Source organism: Callorhinus ursinus, unplaced genomic scaffold (assembly GCF_003265705.2).
Source record: "Callorhinus ursinus isolate GAN/ISIS: 27379988/994484 unplaced genomic scaffold, GSC_fseal_2.0 scaffold3, whole genome shotgun sequence".
Classification (NCBI taxonomy): Eukaryota; Metazoa; Chordata; class Mammalia; order Carnivora; family Otariidae; genus Callorhinus; species Callorhinus ursinus.
This window is the reverse complement of record NW_027397065.1, coordinates 51,138,640-51,159,849: the sequence shown is the minus strand read 5'-3', so window position 1 is coordinate 51,159,849 and position 21,210 is coordinate 51,138,640. Positions and strand designations below refer to the sequence as shown.

The 21,210-nt window shown below is 52.7% G+C and overlaps 1 protein-coding gene across 6 annotated transcripts in view; it reads left to right on the top strand.

Annotated features, from left to right (window-relative positions):
• Positions 1-21,210, top strand: part of NDST1 (N-deacetylase and N-sulfotransferase 1) — a 67,151-nt gene that overhangs the window by 15,028 nt on the left and 30,913 nt on the right. For 3 of the 6 annotated variants that reach the window (XM_025867240.2, XM_025867243.2, XM_025867241.2), the window contains exon 2: positions 13,094-13,990. In XM_025867240.2, the coding sequence (XP_025723025.1) occupies positions 13,478-13,990 (513 nt within the window). In that variant the 5' untranslated portion in view covers positions 13,094-13,477. Of the gene's footprint in view, positions 1-3,567; positions 3,676-7,084; positions 7,444-13,093; positions 13,991-21,210 lie in introns of those variants that run through there. The other 3 variants (XM_073890861.1, XM_073890862.1, XM_025867242.2) reach the window with 3 other exon arrangements.

Below are 21,210 nucleotides of genomic sequence, written 5' to 3'. Positions count from 1 at the left end.
GCCCTTAGTTCCTGGTCTAGGTCCAGGCTGGGTGGCACTTGCTCCAGTGGAGCCGTGGAGAGGTTGACAACGGGCGGAGGAATGTGGCCCCTTCAAGACCCACACTTCACTGGTGCCCAGGCATGCCGCCTGAGCCCTGGGCTTTTGCAAGCCTGTTTCTCAGCAGTTGAGCCATGCCAGGATGGCCAAGGACATTTCAGAGACCCCAGGGCTCACAGCCAAGCTGTCAAACCAGGCATTGCTTGTTTTCCCAGGGTCCAGGCATTTTTAGGGGTGGAGGGGGGCTCTGGAGATATTCCAGGGACTTTCTTACAGTGGGTAAATTGAGATCCAGAGAAAGCAAGGCACTTGACCAAGGTCTCACAAGGCCACCTCCCTACTATCTGTCACCTCCCTCTGTTCCCATGTCCTTTGCTTAGACTCCTGGCCTCCTGCCCGGATGTTTGTAACAGCCTCTGTCTTGTGGGCTCTCCACGAGCCTTGCTTGTCTTCCTATTATCGTACTCTGGCCGTAACCTGCCAGGCGCACATGCTGTGTGAGTGTGTCTGGTCTCCTTTCCCCTCGGGTCCCAGACAGCACAAAGGTTCTGAACTTAGGCCCCAGAGCCAGCACTGCCCCTTCCTAACGAGGGGACCTGGAGCAAGGTACCCACGTCTCAGAGTCCCGGTGTCTCTGTGAAATGAAGCCAGTAGTACTTTGCTTATGAGGATGGTTAAATGAGATAGTATGTGAAGCACTGGATATAAACCTGCACGGAGTGAGCTCTCAAAAATGTACTGTTATAAGTGCTGGTTGAACCAAAGGCAAGGACCTGGAGGAGTCAACAAAGCTCTGGACCGGGCGGCAGAGGAGGTGGGCTTCAAGTTCACTCTCGAATACTGCCTCACTGTGTGCCTTTGGGGATGTCACCCTGCCCCTGGGAACCCCATTTTTCTCATTTGAGAAAGGCGGAAGAAATCACCGCTGTGTTTTTATGAGGTTGTCATGTGACGCCGAAGCCATGGCTGTGAGAAAGCTTTACATCTGTGTAATGATTTAAAAATGGCACGGCGGCCGCGGTGTGCCATTGGCGAGGAAGACGCTGCAGCCACGGTGGTGGACAACTGGCTTGGCTGGAGGCTGGTCGGTCTGCAAGTGCTCAGCGTCCATGCAGGCTTCCCATCCCTGCCTGCCTACTCCTGGCCCCCGCCAGCCTGCCTTTCACATTAGCCTCACCACTGCACCCTCGGAGGTGTGGGAGGTGCAAAGACCCACTGGCATCCTGCAGGCCCTAGTGGGGTTTAGGTTGTCTGTGGCCAATGCCATGGAATGTAGGATTACAGCCAGACACTGGTTCGAACCTCAGCGAAGCACTTCCCCACTGGGAGCCTTAGCAAGTTGCTTAACTTCCGTGAGCCTCAGTTTCCATACTTGTAAGATGAAGCCCTAATGAAGTGGAGGCCAAGCATCTAGCAAAGGGCCCAGCACATGGTTATATCGGGGTGGGGGGTGTTGTATAATGTGTTTTCTGCCTGGAGCTTGGGGACTGATGGGTTTATGGATGGCAGGGAGTGGGGGCCATTGTGCCTGTGTCTGGGGATGAGCTGCAGAGGTCGGTCACCTAGCTTGGAGCCAGGAGGGCCTTTGGAGTCATCTGGCACTGTCCATTTTGCCGGTGAACAAAGCAAGTCCTGGAAAGGAGCAGGTGCTTGGCTGAGGTCACCGGCAGGTTAGAGGAGGGCTGGGCCTTGGGTAGGCAAGTGAGGCACCTAGAGGCACACCGTAGGGAGCCCTCACTCTCAGGTGCCCCTGGGAGACGGTGCTCACTCTCAGCACTGGGCAGGTACGCACCAACACCTGAGAATGGGTGCCTCTGGCCCATTTGTGCCTGTTGCCTCGCCAGCCTCACCCTAGCCGGGGCTAGGGCTGCACCTCCGGTCTCCTGACCCCAGGAAGTGATCCCCAAGCCTTGGAAGTGCAGGGACACCTGCGAGGCACCTTCTAAGCAGCTCACTGAGGCCTCTTGGGCCCCTTTAAAAGGAATCTGCAGTAAGTAGGTCACCGGGTGCTTTTCACTCTGTCTGTGCTCTCTAGTTTCTGGATTCCAGAGAAAGTGAGGCCCTTCCACCTGCCTCCCCCCACCTCCTGCCCCTTCCCCTACCAGCTGTGCCTCCATGTAAGCCATGTGGGTGGGGGGCTTCTGTCGTGGTGGCAAGCCGCAGCAAGTCTAGAGGGATGAGGCCACTTTCATGCGTGCCCCGAGTGAAGCCTCCCTGGTCTCAGCAGGCCCATGCTGTACCCACCAGACCTCCAGGAGATTAGGGAGCATCTGCAGCTCTAAGTGACTCAAAGCTTTCCCCTCCTCTTTGTTGCTGCCAACACATCCGGCTTCCCTCCACTCTGGCCACAGGGCCTGGAGGCTTTTTGGTTTCCCTAAGGCTTTCCCTATCTTGTGGGCAGCCTAATCTTGGGGTGTCCATCTGGGGCAGTTTCCCCATCACCCCTGCTGGGCCTGTTGGCTGGGCCTTACGTGGCTGTGAAGAGGTAGCCAAGGCCTCTACTCCCTGCAGGGGTTCTCAGGATTTACGCAGGGCTGGAAGGGTCCTGGCCACCATTGTGATGTGACATGAGGGGACTTGGACAATGAGTCCAGTCTCCATCCCCAGGCCCACACATACAAACACTCCATCTTTTTCCCTCCTGCAACTCTTGGGGCCTGAACTCCTGCCATCAGCAAGTAGCCTTGTGCTTTCCTTGGTGTCCTCTAAAAAGGCAAATACCCTCGTGGGTGGACAGTCTCCCATGTATTATGCTGCTGCAGAGCAAAGCCAAGCTAGCCTGGCCCCTTTCCAGCTGTGTGTGTGACCATGGCCTAGTTGCTTCTCCTCTCTGGGCTACGTCAGGCCCCTTTTACCCAACACCTCAGCCCGCTGGCATGGGTTCTACGCCTTCCACACTCTGGCAGTTAGCCTCATTCTTCGTCTGCTGGACGGGGCAAAGGGGAGGACTCGCCAGCTGAGCTGGAGTGGGGGCAGGCCCAGAAGCCAGTGTCACGAACGCGTTGACCACCAGCTGGCCCCCACAGAGGATATCAGGCCTTCTTCCTCTTCTTCTGAGGACACGTGGGGAAACTGAGGTCTGGAGGGGGAAGGGCCTTATTTGGATCACATCGGAAGCCGGGCAGGACTGCAGCCAGTGTGGGCTCCCTCCAGTGCTGGCTGCTACCTTTCTTGACAGTGTCTGGAGGGCCCATCAGCATGAGGGCCAGGGACATGCTTTCTCCCCTTCCATGGAAGGCGCCTCCAGGCAGGGGCCTCTGTCTGCTGTGGGGCCCCTGGGTGTGGGGCAGAATTGGGCAGGACATCCTTTTCCTGAAGTCCAGGAGGGAGGGGCTGGTGGCCTCTAGCAAGGAACATGTTAGTGAGGGGCCTGGAGGCTTCGGGAAGGGATGGCAGGGATCTCGGTTGGTGACTCGGTTCAGGGTGCCCTAGGGCCACCCCTCCTTCCGTCCCTCCCTCCCTCCCTCCCTCCTTTTCTCCCTCCCTCCCTCCCTCCCAGGGAGGCGGCTGGGCATAGAGTAATGCCATTTGTCCTAGCTCTGGGATTAGGTGCGGCAGCATTAAGTGAGGAGTGTGTAGCCATTAAGAGGACGCACTGAAGGGAAGCGGAGCCCAGCGCTGCTGCCTGGAGGTCTGGTGGGTCTTGTCATTCTCTCCCCAGCCTTCCCATACCCTCTGACCATGGCCCCTAGTCCCCTCCCTCCTGTCCAGTCCTCCAGGTCTGTCTGGACGGACGTGTGTGTGCCTGCATGTTCACAGCCACGTGGGAGGGGGCTGGCGGCTGGGGGTGGGGGTAGCCTGGCCCCCAAGCCTGGCGGTGGATCCTGTCTGCATTTAGGACCGGGAGCAGGTTCCTCAAGTGTTCCAGCCCCTGGGGCCGCCCCAGAGAGATGGCTCAGGGCTGACAGGGCAGATTTCTGATGGAGTAGAAGGAGGTGGTGGCTGAGGGATGGGAAGGAAGGGCTCAGTTTCTGTTGTAGCTTCTCTTCAGCCGGGCAAGTCCGTGAATCCACCGGAAGCCAAAAGGTCTGAAAGGTAAAGATTTACTGCAGGGCCATGGTGGGTAGCTGGAATGGTGAGGTCCCAGGGTGCTCAGAAGTCACATTCATGACTTCAGTCTTATCTACACTGTGAAAGCCACGGCATGTCAAAGCCAGAAGGACCCCTAGAAAGTTCCCATGTTCTTAATTTGTTGTATGGTGGGGGCCGGTCACAGTTACCCTGAATTTGTTTGGAATGTGGCATCTCTCTGGGGGAACTCACTAAGAGTTTTTATAGATTCTTAGAGGGTTCTGTAACTCCAGGAGGTCACAGACTTCTGATCTAGTCCACACCCCTCATTGTCCAGTCGAGAAAACAGAGGCTAGAAGTAGGGAAGGGTCTTGTCCAGAGGTGCAGAGAGGGTGAGTGGAGGGGCTGGGATGCTGATGTGGACTCCAGGCCCACGTGGATTTTGGCTTTTGCATCTGTGAGATGGAGCCCCCCCCCCACCAGAACACCTGCTTTTTGGAATCTCTCAGGGGGCATCCGGTGACCTGGGGTGGGCATGCGGAAGGACTGCCCGGCATTGCCTGGCTGCCCTGCAGGGGTGACAGGCGGGGCAGGGTAGGTGTTCAGGGCATGATAAACTTGTTTCTACTTCATTGGGAAGAAATGGTGAATAAATGAGGTCATGATTGTGCCTGGTGTGCACCAGAACCGTGAAGCGTGCTGGTCACCATTATCCTCCGAGTTCACTCTCGAAGTTGAGATTTCCTGCTTCTTACCCTCACTCCTGCTTCTGTCTCTTCTTCCTTCACATGAGGCCTTTGCCTGGGGTGTGGGGGCAGCCCCCTTTCTCATGTGGACACCTGCTTGTCAGAGATGACAGAGGGCCCTGGGACAAGGGAAGGTGAAGACCCTCTGGCTGAGATCTTGCCTTTCTGGGAATCTGTGGTGTCCTTCTCTGCCAGTGAAGGCTTTCCCAGCCCTGGAGAAATTGGGTCAGCCTGTGTTTAGGCAGCTGGGGCTGGTGATCTTCGGGAAGCCTCTCTCTCGATGTGCTCTAGGCCACAGACCTGGGTTAAGAATGGTGTGGAATGCTGGACTTGAGGACTATATAGGGGTTACAAACAGGGGCCGCAGGGTGGGCTGGCTTGGGGTCATTCTAAGCTCTGCCTCTGCCCAGCTGTGTGACCTTTAGTCAGTTGCTTACCCTCTGTGAACCTAAGTTTCCCCATCTGTAAAGTGCAGATATCAGTGACCCCACCTCTCAGGGTGTGAGGATGGGGTGTGACAGATTGGGGAAAGCTCTCAGCACAGTGCCAGTGTAGGGCTGCTGAGTTACCAGGAGCTCAGCCAGTGCTGGCTGCTGTCAGCAAGGGAGTTTATGATATTTGCAAGGAAATATCATTCCATTCCTTTTGAATGCCTATGATCTGAGCCTAAGAAAAATAGGGATGGATTTGACTCTGTCATAGATGGATTTGGGGGTTGAGGGGAGAGAGACCTATTTGGGGTAGCTTCATGGGCTAGTGGGGAGCATGCCCTGTGATGGGCCTGCCCACCCTGATCTGTGTTAGGAGCTTTGGTGGGACTGATGGGCAGCTGGTCCTGACCTGTCTTAATTCCTAACTCTGCCCCTCTCCACAAGCTGATTTGCTTGTTTGCTCGGTAAACCCTTTCTTGAGAGCCAGTGCAAAGGTAAACTCTCAACTTGGGCTCTGTTGGAGGAAAGACAAATTCTCAACAAGTGGGGTCCAAGTTCCTGAGGTTTTTTGGTTGAGCATTCCCTGCTGGGGAACCCAGAACAAATCCCAGGTTGGGAACCTGGGAGTGAACCAGCACTTTATGCTTTGTTTGCTTGTTGAGTGATGGATGATTTGTGAGTCTTCTGCCAAGACGGATCATGAGAGGCTGCTTTTGATGTTAAAACACACATAAAATGGATGAAAACAAAAACAGAAAGAGCACCATTCAAAGGGAGCAGAGAGTGGGATGTGCGGAGCAGTGGTAAGAGCTGTGCCGGGTGAACGTGGGGGGCCCACGTGGCCAAAAGCTGATGAGCCCGGGCTCTGGAGCCGGCTGGCCTGTGCGGGATCCCAGTCACCACTCGTTCGCTCTGTGGGAGGGGGCCCCTCTGGGCCTTACCGTCCTGGTCTGTAACGTGAGGGGCAGGTAGGTCGTGGTGCTGTGAAAGGGTTAATAGCACAGAGTACAGACATATTTGTGTCTAATAAATGAAAGTTCATATTATTAATGCATTTAGCTTGGAGATTTCTCATAGCAGATCCAAAAAGGGAAGGTAATTGGCAGGGGCCCATCTCTCTTGAGCACCTGTCGCGGGTAGGAGACCGCCTCTGCTTTGGAGAGCTTTTGGTGAAGTTGGGGGACTGGCGCTGTAGTCACAAGAGCAGCCGGCGTCGGGCAGCGTTTGCGTGCAGAATTGCATGGTGGGACACAGAGCAGGGGAGCTCACCTCGGGCTTTGAAATACAGCCGGCAGAGCCCAACTCCAGGCTGAGGCTGGGCAGCGTTTTAATGGACAAGAAAATGGGTCCAGGTAGGTGGGAGTGGGCAGGGGTCCTTTCCTCTCTCGGGGTCTCCGTGTCCCCACGTGCTCAGTGCTGGGTGGGCTGCACCCTCTGCAACCCCGAGACTCTGAGCCAGACTGCCGACTGTCTCTTGGTGGCAGCCCTGGACTCCGGGGTGACTGATGGGCAGCAGCTTGGCCCTCAGCCAGGCGGCACTGCGGGCCTGTGGGGGATGGGGTATGCAGTGAATTCCAGCAGAGGAAGGGATTTGCTTCTGGTTCGGCCTCCCAGGGGGGTAATTGGACTGGAGAGACTCCTGCACAGCTGGGAAGCAAATGTGGAGGATTTTCTCTGCTGCGCTGTACGTGGTGGGTGGGGCAGGCTGAGGCTGGGTGGCTGGTGGAGCTGGGCGGCTATGGGGTGTGGCTGGGCGGTGGGTGGTGGTGTGATTGTGCTGGGGGTGTGACAGGCGGGGAGGGGCCGGGTCAGCTGTGGGGAGTGGCCCTGGGATTGCCTGTGGGGCTACCGGCGCCTGGACCCGCAGCCACCCCTCCTCCCACAAGCCCGGGTGCCCATTCACAGACTTTTGAAGCTCTTTGCTTCCCACCCCACACTTGCGCCTGTGGCCCAGATGGCTGTGATGACACCACTTGAACAGATGGGCACCATGTGAGTTTGTGCATTCGTGTGCATGTGAGGATGGGGATAGGGGGACAGTGTCAGGAATGCCCCAGGCGGGAAATAAAATCTGGGCTCGGTGAACATGCAGGACTGCAGGGACCTTCCTGCATCTACCTTGCAGCAGCGTCACACCAGAGGCACAAAACCTCAGGGTCCCCAAAAAGCCTACATCTTCGGTGTCCAGCGCCACGCTCGGTGTCTCGTGGTGCCCAGTAAGTACAGAAAGAGGGGACGGGGAATGGGCCTCTGCTTATTTCCAACTTCCAGTGTGCTCCCAAACCCGACCTCCTTTCTTCTCCTTCTGGATCCACTGTGAATTTGATCTGTGGCCTTGGGCCAGGTGCTTCCTGAGCCTCAGTTTCCAAATCTGTTAAATGGCTAATCATCGTATTAGCCTATATCACCGTGTGCCAGGCCCCGAGCTGTCTGACACGCATCATCTCTATTAGTTTTAGCGCTGTGAGATAGGAAGTGGTATGAAGCCTGTTTTACACCTGGGGAAACCAAGGCTCAGAGAGGTTGAGGGATTTACTCAAAGATCCCAAGGCTGGTAAATAATGGAGGCAAGGTTCAAGCCCAGGCAGGCTGGCTGCAGTTGGAGCCCTTCACCGTAAGGCCAGCCCCTAGCACACCGCCACCTCTCAGATGGAATGCAACAGAATGACATGTGCATCCCTTCGCGGGAGATCGGGTGCACAGAGTAGACCCCGAGTACATGAGAGCTGCTCATTAGGTGTGCCGCCCCAGGAAAGGCACAGGGAGCTCAGCCTCAGAGAGCTCTTGCTCTCACTCCTGGAGTCTACCTGTCCATCCGGAACAGAGCCAGACCCTCTCCCCAGTCCTGATTTCTAGACAGCTTGGTCTCTGGAAGGCCCTTGGCCTCTGCCTCCTTTCTCTCCAGGTCCTAGAGAGGATTATGGGGGAAGCAGAGCATTTTGGAGTGGAGTGGGGTGAGGGGTAAGGAGTGACTTTCAACTCCAGAGCAGTGGCCACAGTTACCGTGGTATTTCCCGAAAGTGCAGCGTTGCCATGGCATCTCCATGACGACCAGAGCATCTCATTCATTATCCCCAGCACCTTGGCAGGGAGAGCTGGGCTTAGGGCTGGGAGAGCACAGTGGGAGCCTGGCTGATGGCTCGAGGCCTCGGTGGCTGAGGTCCCCTCCTGCTGTCCCCCTTCGCAGCCAAGGTGTCCCTGCCGGGCTCTGGAGCCACTTCTGTCTCCTGGGGTCTGGGTTCAAATTTCAACTCTGGCACAGACTAGCTGTGTGATTTTGGGCAAGTGACTTAACCTCTCTGAGCCTTATTTTCCTCAACTGGAAATATAAATAATGACAGTAGTAGTTAGTAGGAGTAGGCTTAAATGAGGTAAGGTGTGGGAAAGTGCTAAACACAGTGCCAGGCCCGCGGTAAGTGCTTGAAATGTGTAGCAGTAAAAATAACAATGATGATGATTATAATGGTATCACTGTTGTTATTATTTTTATTATAGAAGCCCCTTGGAGGGACTCCCGATGGAGGAATGAAAGACCAAATTTGCAGTTAGGAAGGAAACCTATTTGAGTCAAGACTTAGCGGTTTCCTGTGTGACTGTGGCAAGTCATTTCACTTTGGAGCCTCAGTCTCCTTATCTGTAAATTGGGAGTAATAACAGCTCATTATGATTCATTCATATCCTGAGTACTCAATTAGGACCTATGCCTGGGGAGAGCAGTGGGGGCTTCCACGGTGAATCAGACTTGTCCCTGCCCTTCAGGGCACCCAGGTGTGTGGGGAAGGAGAAGGAACGAAATTAGTATTTGTGGAGGGCCTCTGTGTGCCAGCTGCTGGGTGCCAGGGAGGGCCTGCCCCGGCAGAGGTCAGTAAGTCCTGGCCCCGCCCTGGGATCTGGAGGCTCCAGAGTTGTGTATGGAAACACCTCGAGTCCACTCTGCATGGACCTCACGCTCAGGTGCACCCAGGGACTGAGCAGGAAGCCAAATGAAGGAAGGAGGTTGGCTGTGGGACTGTGTTAACTGGAGAGTCCATGTCTGTGGGGACCGATGGTGGCCTGTGGGGATGAGTGCCCAGTGTCAGCAGAACATACTCTTTTTATAAAAGTTAGAAGTTCTAACTTTTATGTGGAATCTCCTGATTTTGAAATATTGATAGCGAATCTCAAATTTAAGAAAAATGCCGTGTAAGCCAGAGAATGCACATTTGCGTCCTGTTTTGGCCTGAGGGTCCTGGCTTTCTGGTTTCACACTATGGAGTGGGGATGGGGCTGGCAGAAGCCTGAGGAATGGGACTTGGGGGCAGGAAAGGGGGTGGTGCATGGGGATGACTTCAGAGAGGTGATGACATTGGAACTAGGGTCTTGAAGGATGAGTAAGTGTCCCAAGGGGGAGGGGGAGGCATTCCGGCAATGGGAACTTCATTAGCAAAGGCCTAGATGCATGACCAAGATTGGTGACTGGTTGGGCGAGGCTGGAGTTGAGGAAAACCTCTGGCAGTGTCGGCAAGACCCAGGCAGGCCCAGGGCAGCGGGGTGGCGGGGGTGGGGCGTCGAGGCCTCAGCCTCCAGCTCTCCTAGAGGAGTTGGTGGCTGCAAGGGGATTAGAAGCCCCCCAGTTCTCCATCCTTGAGCCACGGGGGCTCTGGAATGCAGGTGGGCATGGAGGGTCTTGAATGGCTGGCTCCAGGCCTTCGAGGGGGTTGCGGTGGGGGTCAGTGCTGAAGGCCCCTCTTGCCAGCATGCTGGGGGCTGGCACTTTGTTCATGAAGCAGCATCTCGCCCTCCCCCACCCCCCACTCCAGAGTATTTGGCCTTCTCTGGGGACAGGAGAGGCCTTTACCCTCTCCTGGGCCTGGGCTTTGCCATGGCTTTCTCCCTGGTCTCCTGGCCTCTAACCATCTGGCCCCTGCTCATCCGTCCAGCTCCAGGGAAAGGCCACGGCCTCTGCAAATGGGGATTTGGGCTTCTGAGGACTGGCTATCAGAGACTCGAGAGGAAGCATGGAGCTGACTTGACAGAGCTTTGTGAGTTCAGTCCTTGTCCACACTGTGCCTACATTCAGTAATCAGCAGGTGTGCTCGGAGAGAGTGACTGACCCATATTTGGTGCTGTGTGCTTTATATATATCAACTCATTTAATTTTTTCTTTTTTTTTTTTTTAAAGATTTTATTTATTTGGCAGAGAGAGACACAGCGAGAGAGGGAACACAAGCAGGGGGAGTGGGAGAGGGAGAAGCAGGCTTCTTGCTGAGCAGGGAGCCCCATGTGGGGCTCGACCCCAGGACCCTGGGATCGTGACCTGAGCCGAAGGCAGATGCCTAATGACTGAGCCACCCAGGCGCCCCGCAACTCATTTAATTTTCACAACTATGGGAGCACGTCAAACTTTGCTGTTTTACAGTTTAGGAAACTGGGAGCACTGAGAAGTTAAACAACTTGCCCAAGGTCACACGGCTGCTGGGAGGTGGCATGTGGGTGTGAATGAAGCTGCCTGCTTCCGGTCTGCGTGTAACCATAAGGCTTTCTTTACATTGTTTAGGTCCATGGGTGGGTTTGAGGGCATGGGGTTTGGACTCCTTGAAATTGTTACAAGATTTTCCAGCATATATGCATTTTTTTTTTACATGCATATTTTTTATGGGAAAGTGTTGTCAGATTCCCACAGGGGTCTGTGATCCCCAGGTGCCTGACACTGCTGGGTGCATCATTAACATGCACGCTGCAAGTCTGTTAATGCAATCGACCAAGGGCCGGTGATCACAGCCCCCAGGCCTACAGGGGAAACACTGTTGGGCGGCCGGAGTGGCCAGGTGCCCCCAGGCATGGCAGACTGGCAGGGCATCCTCCGGGCAGCTGTACCTCTCCACCCACTGCACTCTGGTCCTGGCCCCAAGGCCGAGAGGTGGGGCTCACTGTGGCCGCAGGGCAGAGGGCTGCCCTTATCAGGGGGAAATGGGACGCAGTTGCAGCCTGGGAATAAACAGGACTGTCACCCCAGCCCTTCAGGCCTCCGCCCAGGAAACCTGTTCGCTCTTGCCCTGCTCTCAGCTAGAATTGCAAGGAGTCCCCAGGAAGCTCTGCACTGTCCCTTATCTCCAAGCTGAGGCATGTGCCCTTCGGCATTCCTACCCCTGGTCAACCCACACGTGTTCTTCTGGTCAGTTCAGGTACCATTTCCTCCAGGAAGCCTTCCTTGATCCTCCCCTTCTAGGAGAGTTCAGTGCCCCTGAGTTCTCTCAAACACCCTTCCCCCACTATCACACTCGCCCCCCCCCCAGCATTGTAGGTGCCTGTTTTCTTGGCTGCCTTGGGTTCCCCAGGGTGCTGGCACATAGTAGGGACTGAATTACAGAATATGGGAGGTGGAAGAGCCCGCCTGAGATTGGCCCAAGCTCCTCGCTAATAGGCAGGAAGCCCGGGGAGGGGTTATGTGCTCCGAGTCACACAGCATATCATTGGCAGAACTGGGAGCAGTGGTGGTGTCTGAGACATATCCTCATTTCACACTCCTGTCTCTTGCTTCTTGAGCACATCTTTTAAAAACATTTTTTTTTAATTTTCACAAACATAGTAAATGATTGTTGTAGAAAATTTAGGAAACAAAAAGAAGAAAATAAAAATCATTCGCAGATATCATTGTTAACATTTTGGGGTTTTTTTGGTTTGGATTTAGTACCAGTTTCTGGCTTACGCATAACAATTTTTAACAGAAATGTGACCATGCATACCGTTTTATAAATGTTTTCCACTTTAACAACATGTGTGGCAATTATATTTCTGTGTCAGGAAACGTCCTTCTTCCACATCTTGTACAAGTTGTAAGTGGCTGCCTGGGATTCTCTCTGATGCTTGCATCATAATTGCTAAGGACAATCCCCTATTGTTGGGCGTTTGCTATTACAAACAGCCTTGGGATTCGATTTCTTTTGGGGAAATCAGTACACACTTCTACAGTTAGAACCCCTGGGATAATAAGTTCCTAGAACTGCAGTTGTTGGGTCTCTGGTACGCTGTGGCCTGGGAGGGATTTTCAAGATCTTCACCCCCAGCTCTGGGTCTGAGGCTTCTATTCCCCCGTTGGCTGTGTCCGCCCAGACCCTCACACTGTCCCTGTGCACAGAAGAAGTGCCCCCAGGGCGTCAGGGTCTCTGTCCCCATCCCCATCTCTCTCCTGCTAGCTTTCAGCGCTGCATCCACTCATGTGTATGGGGGACTGGGGGCTGCTATTTGGGGTGAGGAAATTGGGGCCTTGGTTTAGTGGGTGTGGGTGTGGGGTCTTCATTTACTTTCCAGTGAGACCAATACAGGTGGCCTGCTCTGGGCAGGGACGGTGGGGCTGAAGGGGACCTAGGAACCCCAAGTTCTGGCTGCCTGATGAGGCTGCTCAGCCCATTCAGAGAGAGAGAAATGGTGGGGGGAGGCACTGTGGGTGAGGAGGAGCCGGTGAGGTTGGGGTGTTCAGCCGTGATTTAGAATTCCACCTCTAGCTCCCAGGCCTTGCAAATATTTGTTTCACTTTGTCCTTCCTGCACCTGGAGTTCGCGTGGTCTAGTCTTGGACTCTGATAATTATAAAAAAATAGCAACCACCGTCGCAGACACCATATTATACACATTATACACATTAGGATTAGGGACTTACGCCCTGAGCCTCTTGTGAGGCAGGTACTGTTGTCAGCCCTGTTTCACAAGTAGGGAAACTGAGGCTCAGAGAGACTACAAAGCTTGTGTGAAATAATGCAGCCAGGTTGGGCAACAGTACTTGAGCTTGGGCCCACCGAGGTCAGGTCCTGTCTGTCCACAGTTAGTGGACCCCGCACAAAGCCCACAGTCTGACTTTTCACCTCTGGCTCTCCTCTTCTCTCCACAGCCTTGGCCCCGGGGGCCCCACCAAGCGAGCAGCATGTGGTGCCCCCAGGCCTGCCCAGTGTCCTTTGGCCCGCTGCCCAGCCCCCCCAGGAGACCCTGACGCCCTGGGGGCACTTCTTCTGTGCACAGGACCACGTGGGGGTTTGCCATGGTGACATAAAGGGGCGCAGAGGAAGGAAGGAGCGCGACCAGCCTGCAGACTGTGCCCCTGGCTGGGAGGAAGGGCCGGGGGCCCGGATCCTCCACTCCTGCTGCCCACCGAGGGCCGCGCTTGCTAAGTGTCTGTGAAATTGTTGGTCAGTGGACGACTCTGGTATTTCCTGCGTGGGGCCTGGGGGTGGCCAGGGCACACGGGCCTCCAGCGGCCGAGGTCTCCGGGGCCAGGATGCCCGCCCTGGCGCGCCTCCGGAGGCTGTGTCGGCATGTGTCCCCACAGGCGATACTTTTCCTGCTGTTCGTCTTCTGCCTGTTCAGCGTTTTTGTCTCGGCCTACTACCTGTATGGCTGGAAGCGGGGCCTGGAGCCCTCGGCGGACGCCCCTGAGCCTGACTGTGGGGACCCGCCCCCCGTGGCCCCCAGCCGCCTGCTGCCGCTCAAGCCCATGCAGGCGGCCGCGCCCTCCCGCACGGACCCACTGGTGCTGGTGTTTGTGGAGAGCCTCTACTCACAACTGGGCCAGGAGGTCGTGGCCATCCTGGAGTCCAGCCGCTTCAAGTACCGCACGGAGATCGCACCAGGCAAGGGGGACATGCCCACGCTCACTGACAAGGGCCGTGGCCGCTTCGCCCTCATCATTTATGAGAACATCCTCAAGTATGTCAACCTGGATGCCTGGAACCGGGAGCTGTTGGACAAGTACTGTGTGGCCTATGGCGTGGGCATCATCGGCTTCTTCAAGGTACGTGGAGCTGGGGCCCCCAAGCAGTGCATACTCTGGCTGAGTTTGAGTCCCATTTCTACACTCCATAGCTGAGTGTCTGACTTTCCTCATCTGTAAAATGGGTAGAGTGGTAGCACCTACCTCCTAGGATTGTCGTGAAGGAGGAGTGAGTGAGTATATGTAAAGCACTTGGAGCACCTAGTGCCTGGTGTCTAATAAGTGCTTTTTAAATATTAGCTGTGAGGGGCTCCTGGGTGGCTCAGTGGGTTAAGCGTCTGCCTTCAGCTCAGGTCATGATCCCGGGGTCCTGGGATCGAGCCCCTCAGCGGGGAGCCTGCTTCTCCCTCTGCCCCCCCCACTGGTGCTCTCACGCACTCTCAAATAAATAAATAAAATATTTAAAGAAATAAATATTAGTTTTTACTAAGAGCACATGGCAGGGGGATTGCCTGGCACACCGCAGGCACTTGCCTAAAGGAAGCCCCGGGAACAGGTGTGAGGTAGGAGAGGCTTGGTTCCTCGAACGTCATGGCAGTCTTCCCTAAGGGACGGGTGTGCCCTCATTTTGCAGATGGGTAAACCAAGGCCTTAGGAGGGTTACCTATCTGAGGCTAGGTAGCCTGAAAGTGGGAGAGCCGGGATTTGAACTCAGATTGAGGCAGTCTGGGCTCTGGATCCTGTGCTCTTTCCTCTTGGCTCCGGTGCACTGTGGCATTTATGCACCTCCTGAACAGAGCCATTTTGCATTGGAGGAAAGAGGAGAAGGAAATCCCAACGGGCAGGTGAGCTACTCTGGGCTCCGCAGGGCACCCAGAATGACTGCTGGGGTCAGAGTCTTTGCTGAAAGTGTCGTAGAGAAGCTATCTGTGGGGAACAGCTGGATGGGGGGCTCTAGAGGCTCTGGCTTCAAGATGGGCAGTAGGGACTAGGTAGGTGCTTGGGGACATTTGCTGCTTCATTCAGCAAATATTTACTGCATGCTGACTGTGTTCCAGGTCCTCTGCTGGGCACTGGGGACACGGTGGTAATCGGAGTGTGCGGTCACTGCTGTCATGGAGCTGACATTTCAGTGCAGTGGGGTGGGGTGGGTGACAGGCAACAAAGAAGTAGACACACCATGTGGCAAGTGGTAATAAGTACAAGAAGGAATAAAGCCGGGAAAGGGCACAGGGAGTGATGGGTATGGGCAGTTGACGCTGTTTTTGATACAATGGCCACTTTGACAAAGCGACTGGGAAGAAGGGAGACAAGGAGACGCATAGGTCTTGGTACAAAGGGCCTTCCAGGCAGAGGTGACAGTAAGTGCGCAGGTCCTAAAGCAGGTTCTTTTTTGGCATGAGCTAGGAGAGGAGCAGGAGTGGGTCAGAAGGGGCCCATGTCTGCTGGTGGGGGCCATGTGTCCCCAGGCATTCGTGGGCCCTCTGGTGCCCTGGGCCCTGTGCTCAGTGTAGGGAGGAGCCTGGTTCAGATGAGGGGTTCCCACTGTGTGTGCTTTCACGCATTAATGCAGCAGGATGCTCCGCCACTAAAAGAAGGTTTTATGGGCCAAGAAATTGAAGGCCCTTAGAAGTCCTGCCGTAGAACAACCTGGTGAGATTTGTTCCCCAGCTGGCTTGATCACAAAGCCCTTTACTTCACAGAGCACCCTCTGGGAAACGCTGGCCTGGTTTATGGCTTTTCAGTGGCATAACCTCAGACTGCCTCCGTTGTCTGTTTTTTCTTTTCTTCTGGACTCTTCCATTCCCTGCCATGAACTTCATTAAGTTTGGTTCTGAGCCTCAGTCCTGAAGAACATCGCAATGGCTGACATTTACTGAGTGCTCGCCCAGCACTGTGCACTGTTCCTGTGCTTTGTGTGAAGAATGAACTCACCTAACACCCACCAGCCATCCTCTAAGGCAGGTGGATGTCATCCTGATTTAAGAGAAAAGGAAACTGAGGCAAAGAAGGGTGAAGAAATGTGCCTCCACTCATCTCTCTAATAAGCACAGATCCAGGCAGTCTGGCTGCAGAGGCTTTAGTCGTAACCACTGTGTGATGAGTCCAGGGCCTCAACCGCCGCTTATGTAGTAGAATTTACATCAGCGCATAGATCTCCTGTAGTCTCTGCAGACCAAGCAGCAGGCACAGTTGGTACACCAGAGCTTGGATCCTGTCTAGCCCCAATTCTTGGCTCTACAGAGGGTGGACATGAGGCCTCAGGGAGCAGGGATAGGCTCACCGTCTCACTGTGGGGTCAGTGGAAATTCTAGTCTTCGTGCTCTTCCTACCATATTGCTTAAGACCCCCCTTGGTCTTGAGCAGGGCCCTGTGATTTTCTGCTCAAACAGAGCCCTCTGGTGGTCAAACTCCATCTGTTGGCTCTTTCCACAAGGCCTGCGTCAGTGCTGTACATTGGGTTTGTCAAACCCAGAGGGTTTATGGACTCCAGAGGTCTGGAGACACTCACTTTCCAATTCCCATGGGTGCTGGATTCCCAGATCAGTGTAAGAGTAGGGGCTGAAAAATCCAGGCCCTGGTTCACATCTTTCCATCATTTATAAGCAGAGTGACCTTGGGCAGGATCTTCAACTCATCTGGCACCGTGTGAAGATGACAGTGGGTGGCACCCTGAGCCACCCAACAAATGGCAGCTGTCTTGCTTTGTCATCTCCGTGTTCAGCAAACGCAGCTGGTGGTCACCTTTGCCTGTCTTGTGGCTCTGACCAATATGCACCCCTCTGAGGTCCTGGGGGTGGGGGCGGATCTTCATCGGTAGCCCTGGTTCCTGCTGTTGTTGTGTCTCAGCCTCATGACACCAGGGGCCCTGGGAGTGACCATATCCCAGCAGGGGACTGACAAGGGCTACCCACCCACTTTTATTACACACTTACTATGTGCCAGACACCGAACTCATTGCTTTGTAGGCCTTATCATGTGTAATTCTCACAACCAGCCTGTGAAGTGGGCACTTTATTTTCAGGGAAGAAACTGAGGCCCCAAAGTGGAATGGCTGTCTGGAGTAACATGGCCAGTAAGTTGGGGCCGAGGATGGACAGCCACCCTCGTGCCTTCCAGCCCAGCCACACGGGAGCATGTCAGTGCAAACAGACGGACAGATGGGGGGCCTGAGACCCACAGAAGGGATACCGTGGGAACCTTGGGGGTCCCAAAGTCATCCAGCTAGTTACCATCAGAGTCTGTATTAGGCCTCTTGATTCTTGGATCAGGGCCCTTCCTTCCTCTACCTGCATGACTCTGTTGGGAGATTTGGTGTCTCCTAAGTGGGTCCTCAGTGCTGAGGAACAGAAGGGGTTCCCCTCTGGTGGGCTGAGGCCTACAGTAGGCATCAGTCTCTGCGACACTGAGGCTTGCTCTCCATTCCCTTCCCCAGCTGGCTCCTTTCCATTACTGACTGGCGTTCCCTCTTCCTCCATGTCCCCCAGCTGGGCAGCTGGCTGAGCTGCCAGCACCTGGCAGTCAGCTCAGGAACAGGGCTTTGAAATGGGATCCCCCGGTGCCTGTGGTCCAGTGTGGCCTCCCAGGCCACAGCAGGTGATGGACAGGGCCTGAAATGTTACCGGGCCCCACTGCCTTTGCCCCCACGTAGCCCAAGTAGTTCCCATCCTTGGCCAGTGCTGGGTGGAGAGGCCTCTCAGGCTGCAGCTCTGCCTTGGGTCGCAACACTCGGGGCTGGCTCAGGACAGGGTGGGGCATTGGCAGGTACTGGTGCATAGAGAAGTGAATGCAGGTCCCTTATTGCATTTTACCGGGCCAGAGCCCTGAAGAGCCTTTGTGGGAATTAGCAACAAGCATTCCTGCCTGGCAGCTATTAGCAAAAGACACCCTCTGGGCAGAGGCAGCTCCACTTGGGGCACATGGCTCAGTCCTCAGCTGAGTGTCCTTGTGCAGTGCTCACCTAGCCAGCTCTCCTGGGTGGCCCTGTGTAACCCCCCCCATCTTTCTCTCCAGACTCATTGGGTGCCCTCATTGGGTGCCCTTTGCTTTGCCCCACCCCACTCATTCTCCACTCGGCTGCCAGATGGATCTTTTTTAAAATGCAAATTAGAATCTGTCATCCCTCTGTTTGAAACCCTTTGATAGAGTCTTTGCTGGCTTCCCCTGCCACTTCAAGCCTCCAGGGTCCCATGTCTGGCCCCAGCTGACCTTTATGCCTCATCTCCTCCTCTGCCTCTTGGTCACTCTGCTGGCCTCTTACTATTGCTTGAGCCCTCTCCTTCCTTAGGGCTTTTGCACTTGCTATTTTCTTTGAATGTGGCCCCTACTTTTCTCCAGTTGATACTTAGGCATTCTTTAAATCTTAGTTCAAAAGTCCCTTCTCTGGGAAGTCTTCCTTGAGCCAGCTGTCTATGGCCAGTTATTGACTCTTCTAGAACGATGAACTTGCTCTGTGTAGCATGCACCCCATTGAAGTTTTATATTTATCTCTGTGATTTTGATTGCTGTCTCTCTTCCCTGCTTGACTTTAAGGTTCATGGAGGCAGGAGCCATGTCTGTTTCTCCTCGCTGCATCCCTGGCACTTAACATAATGAATAGTTGTGGAATGAACAAATGAAACCTGTATTGAGTAACTGGCAGGTGCCAGGTTGCCAGGTACTAGGGATCTGTCTGTTCCTTTTTATTCTTTTTAAAAATCCAGTTAACTCGTGGCTCAGTCCGTTAAGCATCCGACTTTTGATTTCTACTCAGGTCATGATCTCAGGGTCGTGAGATCAAGCCCCACCTCTCTCCCTCTCCCTCTGCCCCTCTCCCGCCCCCTCTCAAAAACAAATAAAAATAAAAATCCAGTTCTAACAATTGTAAATATCTATGCCCCCAACATGGGAGCAGCCATCTACATAAGCCAACTGTTAACCAAAATAAAGAGTCATATTGATAACAATATGTTAATTGTAGGAGACCTCAACACTCTACTCTCAGCAATAGACATCATCTAAGCAGAAAATCAACAAGGAAACCAGAACTTTGAATGATAACAATGGACCAGATGGACCTCATAGATACATACAGAACATTCCACCCTAAAACCACAGAATACTCATTCTTCTCGAGCACACATGGAACTTTCTCCAGAATAGACCACATACTGAGTCACAAATCAGGTCTCAACCGATACCAAAAGGTTGAGATTATTCCCTGCATATTCTCAGACAACAATGCTTTAAAACTGGAACTCAATCATAAGAAAACATTTGGCAGAAATTCAAACACTTGGAAGCTAAAGACCACTCTGCTCAAGAATGTTTGGGTCAACCAGCAAATCAAAGAAGAACTTAAACAATTCATGAAAATCAGTGAGAACGAAAACACATCGGTCCAAAATCTATGGGATACTGCAAAGGCGGTCCTAAGGGGGAAATATATAGCCATCCAAGCCTCACTCAAAAAAATAGAAAAATCCCAAATTCACCAACTAACTCTACACCTTGAAGAACTAGAGAAAAAGCAACAAACGATGCCTAAGCCACGCATTAGAAGAGAAATAATTAAGATTAGAGCAGAGATCAATGAATTAGAAACCAGAAACATAGTAGATCAGATCAACGAAACTAGAAGTTTGTTCTTTGAAAGAATTAATAAGATCGATAAGCCACTGGCCAGACTTATCCAAAAGAAAAGAGAAAGGACCAAATTAATAAAATTATGAATGAAAGGGGAGAGATCACGACTAACACCAAGGAAATAGAAACAATTATTAGAAATTATTATCAACAACTATATGCCAATAAACTGAGCAATCTAGATGAAATGGAGGCCTTCCTGGAAACCTATAAGCTGCCAAGACTGAAAGAGGAAGAAATTGACAACCTGAGTAGGCCAATAACCAGTAACGAGATTGAAGCAGTGATCAAAAACCTCCCAAAAAACAAGAGTCCAGGGCCTGATGGATTCCCTGGGGAATTCTACCAAACATTCAAAGAAGAAATAATACCTATTCTACCAAAGCTGTTTCAAAAAATAGAAACAGAAGGAAAACTTCCAAACTCATTCTATGAGGCCAGCATTCCCTTAATCCCCAAACCAGGCAAAGACCCCATCAAAAAGGAGAATTTCCGACCGATATCCCTGATGAATATGGATTCCAAAATCCTCAACAAAATCCTAGCTAATAGGATCCAACAATACATTAAAAGGATCATCCACCACGACCAAGTAGGATTTATCCCTGGGATGCAAGGGTGGTTCAACATTCGAAAATCAATCAATGTAATAGATCATATTAATAAGAGGAGGGAGAAGAACCATATGGTCCTCTCAATTGATGCAGAAAAAGCATTTGACAAAATACAACATCCTTTCCTGATTAAAACTCTTCAGAGTATAGGGATAGAGGGAACATTCCTCAAGTTCAGAAAATCCATCTATGAAAATCCCACAGGGAATATCATCCTCAGTGGGGAAAAGCTGAGAGCCTTTCCCTTAAGATAGGAACACGTCAGGGATGCCCATTCTCACCACTATTGTTCAGCATAGTACTAGAAGTCCTAGCAACAGCAATCAGACAACAAAAAGAAATAAAAGGTATTCAGATTGGCAAAGAAGAGGTCAAACTCTCTCTTTTCGCAGATGATATGATACTTTATGTGGAAAACCCAAAAGACTCCACTCCCAAATTACTAGAACTCATACAGCAATTCAGTAATGTGGCAGGATACAAAATCAATGCACAGAAATCAGTTGCTTTCTTATACACTAACAATGCAACTGTAGAAAGAGAAATTAGAGAAACGATTCCATTTACAATAGCACCAAAAACCTTAAGCTGCCTTGGAATAAACCTAACCAAAGAGGTAAAGGATCTATACTCTAGGCTAAACTACAGAACACTCATGAAAGAAATTGAAGAAGACACAAAAAGATGGAAAAAATATTCCATGCTCATGGATTGGAAGAATAAACATTGTTAAAATGTCTGTGCTATCCAGAGCAATCTATACCTTCAATGCCATCCCGATCAAAATATCAATTTCAAAGTGCTGGAACAAACAATCCTAAAATTTGTATGGAATCAGAAAAGACCCCGAATCGCCAAGGAAATGTTGAAAAAGAAAAACAAAGCTGGGGGCATCACGTTGCCCGATTTCAAGCTATATTACAAAGCTGTGATCACCAAGACAGCATGGTACTGGCACAAAAACAGACATATAGACCAATGGAACAGAATAGAGAACCCAGATATGGACCCTCAACTCTATGGTCAAATAATCTTCGACAAAGCAGGAAAAAACATGCAATG